This window comes from Bipolaris zeicola (assembly GCF_000523435.1).
Source record: "Bipolaris zeicola 26-R-13 unplaced genomic scaffold scaffold_32, whole genome shotgun sequence".
Lineage (NCBI taxonomy): Eukaryota > Fungi > Ascomycota > Dothideomycetes > Pleosporales > Pleosporaceae > Bipolaris > Bipolaris zeicola.
The window spans coordinates 162,126-170,063 of NW_006912081.1; the positions used below are offsets into that span (position 1 = coordinate 162,126).

At 51.4% G+C, this 7,938-nt stretch overlaps 3 protein-coding genes across 3 annotated transcripts; all 3 read left to right on the forward strand.

Annotated features, from left to right (window-relative positions):
• Positions 1–438: 438 nt before the first annotated feature.
• COCCADRAFT_24297 (uncharacterized protein) lies at positions 439–2,573 on the forward strand (the record flags this gene model as incomplete). The annotated part of the gene is made up of 3 exons (XM_007711647.1): positions 439–1,215; positions 1,265–2,025; positions 2,198–2,573. The coding sequence occupies 3 exons, from the start codon at positions 439–441 to the stop codon at positions 2,571–2,573; spliced, it is 1,914 nt and encodes a 637-aa protein (XP_007709837.1).
• Positions 2,574–3,589: 1,016 nt separating this feature from the next.
• Positions 3,590–5,675, forward strand: COCCADRAFT_3030 (uncharacterized protein; the record flags this gene model as incomplete). The annotated part of the gene is made up of 6 exons (XM_007711632.1): positions 3,590–3,846; positions 3,909–4,126; positions 4,193–4,374; positions 4,434–4,647; positions 4,695–4,947; positions 4,997–5,675. The coding sequence occupies 6 exons, from the start codon at positions 3,590–3,592 to the stop codon at positions 5,673–5,675; spliced, it is 1,803 nt and encodes a 600-aa protein (XP_007709822.1).
• A 728-nt stretch (positions 5,676–6,403) lies between these two features.
• COCCADRAFT_89653 (uncharacterized protein) lies at positions 6,404–7,852 on the forward strand (the record flags this gene model as incomplete). The annotated part of the gene is made up of 2 exons (XM_007711701.1): positions 6,404–7,058; positions 7,119–7,852. 2 exons carry the CDS (start codon positions 6,404–6,406, stop codon positions 7,850–7,852), a joined length of 1,389 nt encoding a protein of 462 aa, XP_007709891.1.
• Positions 7,853–7,938: the final 86 nt, after the last annotated feature.

Sequence of the window (7,938 nt, forward strand, 5' to 3'; positions counted from 1 at the left end):
TGATATCTCTTGAAGCAATGTTGTTCTTAATTGTGGACGAAGACACTGCCGTGTTTTTCCTCCAAGCTGCTTTTCTTCGAGGGCTTACAAATCTAGTAGAACATAGTATTTGCAGTACTTGGGACTTTGCCCCTCAGGCCCACGCTGAGCATAGATCGGATTCAGGGTTCGGTCATTTTTGTGGCGTTGGCGCGGCGGGGTCGGTTCTGGCGGGGCTGCTACAACCACACACATCGGAGCCCGTGGCTGTCGCGTTTGACTCAGAAACTCTATTAGATCAAGGCGAGGACGCATACATTCCGATATACACGTGCTGATCTCGTTTATTTTGTTTCACAATTGATACATATCCCATTTGAAGAAACAGTAGTAAGAACAGACGATATCCTCTTTCCCAAAACTTGATTACACTAACACCTTCAAAGGACGCAACTTCCCATGACCGAGGCACCAAAGAAGATTCTGCCCGTCGAGGGCGAGCGCAATGTGCTCATTACTAGCGCTCTTCCATACGTAAACAATGTTCCACATTTGGGCAACATTGTCGGATCCGTACTTTCCGCTGACGTCTTCGCCCGTTTCTCGCGCGCACGAGGATACAACACACTATACATTTGCGGTACAGACGAGTATGGAACGGCCACAGAGACAAAGGCAATTGAAGAGAAGGTGACTCCCAAGGAGCTTTGCGACAAGTACTATGCGCTGCATAGCGAGGTCTACAAGTGGTTCAACATTTCGTTTGATCACTTCGGACGCACACCTACACAGCAGCAGACTGATATCGCACAAGACATCTTCACAAAGCTGTACAAGAATGGCTATCTTGAGGAGCAAACAACAACACAACCTTACTGTGAAACACACAAGAGCTTCCTTGCTGATCGATTCGTCGAGGGAACATGTCCGCTGTGCGCCTACGATGATGCGCGAGGCGATCAATGCGACAAGTGCGGACATCTCCTTGACCCCCTGGAGCTGAAGAACCCCCGGTGTAAGCTCGATGGCGCAACACCAGTTCCGCGCGAGACCAAGCACGTGTATCTCTGTCTGGACAAGCTACAGCCGCTGGAGGAGGAGTGGTTCAAGAAGGCAAGCAAAGAGGGAAACTGGAGCTCCAATGGTGTTCAGATTACTTCCTCCTGGCTCAAAGAAGGTCTGCGACCGCGCGGTATCACGCGAGACTTGAAGTGGGGTACTGCAGTGCCTCTTGAGGTACGACGAATCCTCTAAGATCTGACCAGAACTCAACTGACCAAATCAGGGCTACGAGGACAAGGTCATGTACGTGTGGTTCGACGCGTGTATAGGCTACGTCTCGATTACAGCAACCTATACAGAGGATTGGAAGCAGTGGTGGCATAACCCTGAGCAAGTCAAGCTCTACCAGTTCATGGGCAAGGACAACGTACCATTCCACACCGTTGTCTTCCCCTGTTCGCAGATTGGTACCAAGGACAAGTGGACCATGCTCAACACCATCTCAACAACCGAGTATCTGAATTACGAGAAGGGCAAGTTCTCCAAATCAAGAAACATTGGTGTATTTGGCAACAATGCTAAAGAGACTGGCATTCCATCTGATGTGTGGCGCTACTACCTCCTTTCGCATCGCCCGGAAACTGGAGATACCGAGTTCGAATGGGATGGTTTCATTGCGGCAAACAACAACGAACTCCTCAAGAACCTTGGCAACTTCATCAATCGCGTCATCAAATTCGTCAACAACGCAAAAATCTACGATTCGGTTGTGCCTGATTACACCAAGTTTGACGACCCCTACTTTACCGAGCACAAGAAGAAGGTTAACGAATTGCTCAAGACGTACATTGCAGAGCTGGAAGATGTCAAGATCCGTGCTGGTCTTGCTACTGTGTTACACGTCTCAAGCTTGGGTAACTTGCTTCTGCAAGATAACCGCCTAGACAACAAGTTGGCCACTGAGCAGCCAGATCGATGCGCCGCTGTTGTCGGACTTGCGCTAAGCCAGATCCATCTCCTTGCCAGTCTGATTCAACCTTATATGTAAGTGAAATATCTCTTTTACGTTGTTTGCATGCTCGGGATGGCGATATCCGGAATATTCATTGTACACACATCGGCGAGGGTCATTCCGCGTGACACGGAGAGCCTTTGTATACAGCTACACAAGACTATGAAACTGACGCTATTGAACACATGGCTAACTGTGCGACAGGCCTGACACTACTAACGCCATCCTCTCGCAACTCAACGCAGAATTCCTTATCATCCCAGACACTTGGGAGGCACGTTCGCTGCCCGTTGGCCACAAGATTGGTACTGCCGGTTACCTCTTCACTCAAATCAAGCCTGAAAAGGAGCAAGAGTGGCGAGAACAGTTCGGAGGTGAAGAGGCCCGCAAAGCAAAGGAAGAGAAGGCTAAGAAGGCGGCGGCTAAGAAGGCGGAGAAGGAGCGCAAGAAGGCAAAGAAGGCCGCTGGTGGTGACAAGACTGTCGAGGCTGCTGAGAAGGGGCAAGATGGACCTGCAGCAAAGACGGCAGAAGAGGAAGTATCGAGGGGTGTAGAGCAAGTCAGCCTTCAGACGTCTTAGTGTAATTTTCTTATGAAGGAATCTGGGGGAGGATGTTCGGCGTTGGCGATGGTACTGGGGTTCTCGGAGCATAGCAGTGGAGTGTTCGCATTCAACATCATAAGGGGGTTGTTTACAGTGCTGTAGCGGACATTTCCGGAGATGACCCTGTGACGATGATATGGGTTCCAAAGGTTTGGGCAGGCGGTCCTTTGTGACATGGTAGCCACGCGCACAGCAGAAGTTTGTGTTAGTAGACTAAACTCGAGCGTCCGAGTAGAAGAAACATGATATGCTATTCAGGTCAAATTCGCCGTGTTCAACTTTCGTGTTTCTTGTTTGTTGCCAAGGTCTTTCTTTCATGTGAGAAGTAGTTGGAGTGAGTGATGGCTCAAGGATATACACTGTGCGTTAGATGAGACTACACAATGGAACTCTAAGCAAGATCACACTTCAATTGCAACTACAGAATATCGCATACGTCAATTGGCCTGTGTTTTGATAAACATCTTGTCTAATAATACTCCCTGACAGTGTCGGCTTCCCAATTGGAGTGCAGCTACACTGAACGGGCCACCTTGCTGTAGTCTCACCTGTTCCTGACTGACGCATTCACTGAGGCAAGTGGGTCCCAGACGCCCCTTCCCCAACCGTTCACATGCACAGCGTTTGCCCAAAATCGACCGTGACCCCCGCTTGGACTGTTTATCGCTCATGGTGAGGGGTTAGATTGGGTCTGGCCACTGCGTTTCTACTTCACTTTCATCACCACGGCGCTCAGCCCCCAGCCCTTATATAGCAATCGTCTTCTACCTCGATTTTCTTTCCTCCTCATACTCGCTCTTTGAAGATCTCTTCAACTACTTGTCGAGTCCATCACACATCAATCACGTCTCATCAATCACGGCTTTTACGCTCAAAGGTAAATAACACCTCACCCCTCTGCTCCACCTTTTGCTCCCACCCCTCCCACACTCTTTGCTCCAGCGACTGATTCAGTCGGCTTTAACAGTTGCGTCTTTAGTTTACCAGTCATCATGGCGAGCGGATACGCGCCGCAGATGGAGAAGCTTGCGGGTATGGGCATTGGTGAGCAGCGCGAGTTCGCCCGTGGTGATGATACCATTGGCGGCAGCGCAAAGCATCCCACTGCGGATAGATATGGTAGCGAAGCATCGATTGTAACCACCCCCACCGCTAACAGGATCGATGTGGAGCAGCCCAAGGGCCCCGCTGAGATGGAGGCTGTCACTGTCGTCTGGACCAAGAACTGGCTGATTGCAGCTTACGCCGCGTAAGTACACTTTCTTCCCATCAGCTGTTCCAACTGAGTCACTTACTGAGATTGTGCTTTAGTATCATGCTCATCTCGTTCATCAATTCCCTCCAGCAGCAGGCCAACTTCACGTGGAAGCCCTACGTTACGTCGACCTTCGCGAAGCACGGCTTGACTGCCATGACTGATATCGTTGCCAACATTGTCGGAGGTGTTTCGAAGTTGCCATTGGCCAAGTTCATTGATCTTGTTGGTCGTCCTCAGGGATTTCTCATCTGCTTGATCTGCATCGTCATTTGTAAGTCTTGCCAGCTTTCTTTACGTGTCCCTTGATATACTCTACAGTGGCTTACAATTGATTCAGCATTGATGCTCATGGCCCAGTGCCAGGATGTAGAGACGTTTTGCGCAGCCCAAGTCATCTACTGGACCGGTATGAACGGTGTCGACTACGTCTTCAACATCTTCATCGCCGATACCTCGCTCATGAAGAACCGCCTCATCTGGATGGCTTTCACGGGTTTCCCTTATGTCGTCAACACGTTTGTAAGTGTCATGTTCCTATCCACACAGTCCACTCGCTAACATTGTTTCTTCATACTTAGGCCGGTCCCAAGCTTGGTGAGGTCTTTCTCAAGCATGGTGGCTGGCGCTGGGGTTATGGAACGTTTACCATCTTGACACCAGTCTTCTCGCTTACTTTCTGGGGAGTTTTCTGGCTCATGGGTAGACGGGCGAAGAAGATGGGTGTCCTCAAGCGTGAGAGCACACATAGATCTCTGGTAGAGAGCATCAAGTACTGGTGCATCGAGTTTGATGGTGAGTACTCTTGCTTAGAATGTTTTCGCAGTGCTAACACCTCTCAGTCGTCGGACTCATCCTTGTATGCGGTGGCTTCTCGCTTCTCCTTCTTCCATTCCCGCTCGCTGCATATCAGAAAGATCGCTTCGCTTCGCCCATGGTCATTTGTATGATCGTTTTCGGAACACTGCTCGTTGCTCTCTTCGTAGTGTGGGAGCGCTTCTACGCTCGCAAGTCGTTCTTCCCATTCAACCTTATGAAGGACCGTTCCGTTATTGCGGCCTGCCTGTTGGGCGGAAACTCATGGATTGCTTTCTAGTAAGTTTTCAATGTCCATCTTGAAGACAACACCGACTGACTTGACTAGCTCCTACCGAATGATGTACTCGTCTTACCTCCAGGTCGTCTTCCAGCTTTCCGTCGCAAAAGCAGGCTATATCACCAACATCTTCAACATTGTCTCCTGTACCTGGGCCATCATTGTCAGCTTTGCAATGAAGTATACCGACACCTACAAGTGGGGAGCTGTCGTCGCGATTCCTATCCAGATCCTCATGACTGGCCTGTTGATCTATCTCCGTACTCCAGGCAGCAATGTTGCAGTCCTCATTGTAGTCGAGGTCTTTGGCGCCATGGCAAGTGCAATGCTCTACAATGTCGAGCAAGTCGCCATTATGGTTGCTGTACCGCATGAGCAAGTAGCCGTCAGCATCGCGCTCCTCAACGTTATCACTGCAGTTGGTGGTGCCATCGGCCAATCTATTAGCGCAACGATTTGGGCCCAGATGGTACCCCAGAAGATTGCCGAGTATCTTCCTCGCGCTCCTCCCGCCGAGGTTGCTCGACTCTATGGTGACATTAACGCTCAGTTGGCATCACCATGGGATAGTCCAGAGCGTCAGGCTGTGGTCCGAGCCTTTGCTGACACACAGAAGACTATGGTCATCTTTGGAACTTGTGCACTTGTCCCGTGCTTGGTGTGGGTAGCTATGTTGAAGAACTCGCGCATGAGCGAGCACAAAGCTAGGAAGGGTCTCCAGGCTTAGAGGTGTATCACTGCAAGGCCTGGATCTGCAACGCACGTGTGCGGTACAGAAGTAGACATGTATGGAATGATGCGTCGGAATTGGTAACGGGCGATCGAATGACGGTGCTATTCGCCCTATACCACGACTCTACCGATCTTATGTATAGTTATCATATTCGAGTCCAATGGATTGATTTTTTAAACATGATCATAATGTGCCTGTCCCGAAGTGCATTGTTTGTAGGATTTCACACAAGATGATGAACCAAAGCCAAAGAGCAAAGACATATTGTTCTCTGCGTACAAGATCTAAGCCTTACTCAACGCGTAAGCAACGTAGTCGTGATCGAGGCTCAGCGTTGGATGGTCGAGGGACCGGGAATGCTTTCGGAATTAGTGGGACGGCAAACCCCCAACCACTAAGTATGACGTCCAATAGCCTCCTACCCTGCATCCATGCAACTCAATCCATGCACCATTCTGATCTACAGTAATACCCGATAGATGCGGCGCATTGTCTTGTTCTAGTCAGGCAGCTCCATGCTCCCTTGAATATCATTGGCGGTGAAGCGCCAACGCATACCAGCCTCGCCAATTCCCTGGGTCCGACGCTTGCATCGGTCCCACCAGCCACCCTCGACGACACACCGCACGCGTACCATGCTTTTCCCATGAATCTGACATGCTTCGTTTTGTTGAATTTTAAGGGTCCGTACCAAAGAGACATCACATTCTTAGACTTTCAAAATGCATTTGCATCACCTGTTTTCATTACCGCCGGCTATCATCGCCCTGTGCGCAACCTCATCTGTTGTCGCCGCCCAAGCCGATTCGCACCAGCAACAATGGCCGCACAATGTACCCAAGCACCTAAAGTACTTTCCCGAGGATGAGGTGCATGCGAAGCGCGGGTTGAGCGTCGCGCAGAGATTGCAACATGAGAAGCCGATTGGAGTCAAGAAAATGAGCCTGGACGAAGGGGAAATGTTTATGCTCGACAATTGGATATTCGCCTTGGAACCTCAGCAACAGTCTCGGAGATCCGACTCGGACAATCTAGGTAATCTCGCAGTACAAGCTGTCTCGCCTTTGCGACCGCTGGCCCAGTCGGACTGGTTAGCGCGCATGCACATTCGAGATGTGCTGCTTAAACGCCAATTCAAATGTCCCGAGGGAACGAATAGCTGCGAGTCGATTGGGGCGCCAGACGTCTGCTGCGGTACAGGAAGCAATTGCATAAACACCAGTGGTAACTCTGACGCCGGAAATGTTGGATGTTGCCCCAAAGGACAAACTTGCGCCGGAAACGTCAGCTGTGATACTGCGAGCGGATACTCAAGTTGCCCCGGTTCACCAAACGGAGGATGCTGTATGCCTGGATTCAAATGCCAGGGCGTAGGATGTAAGTCCAAAACACACCACCAACAAGATATCGTGATCAAGTAAATACTAACTCGCACAGGCGTCCTAGAAGCCACATCAACAACCTTCATCCCGCCCTCTTCCTCCTCTACCACCGCTGCTCCCCCCGCCCCAACCTCAACAGCAGCCCAAACCTCCACCACTCCCTCCCCCTCCAGCACAACCCCACCACCCACCTCATCCTCCTCCCGCACCGCATACACTTGCTCAACAGGCTGGTTCTCCTGCCCCGCCTCCCTCGGCGGCGGCTGCTGCCAAACCGGCCGCACCTGCGCAACAGGCGCCTCCTGCATCGGCGACACCCCCACCAGCACACGCGCGCCCGACGCCCCCATCCGTCCCACAAGCGGCACTACAACCGCCGCCCAAGCCACCAGTGCAGACGTCTGCCCCCAGGGCTTCTACGTCTGCAGCGCTTACTACCCCTCGGGCTGCTGCCGCGTCGGCCGCGACTGCCAGACCACAGGGTCCTCGTGCGTTCTTCCTACGGGTACGGTCGTGGATACGAATGGTGTTACCGTTGTGGCGCCCACGACGGGCACGGGGAGTTGTCCCAGTGCGTGGTATAGCTGTGCTGCGAGTGCGGGGGGGAACTGTTGTCCACAGGGTTATGCCTGTGGGGAGCAGCAGTGTACGGCGACGGCAAGTGGACAGGCGGGCACGACGGAGAAGGTTACGCCGAGTAGTAGTAAGGCGAGTTTTGTGGCGGTAGTTCCAATTGCCATGTCGGTTTTTGCGGCAGCGGCGATTGGGGTTGCGATGGTGGCGTTGTGAGTTCAAGGGTTATGACGGTTCCTTTTTCTTATGATGATGACGATGATGAAGACGACTATGATTTAAACGATGATGAGTATATAGCG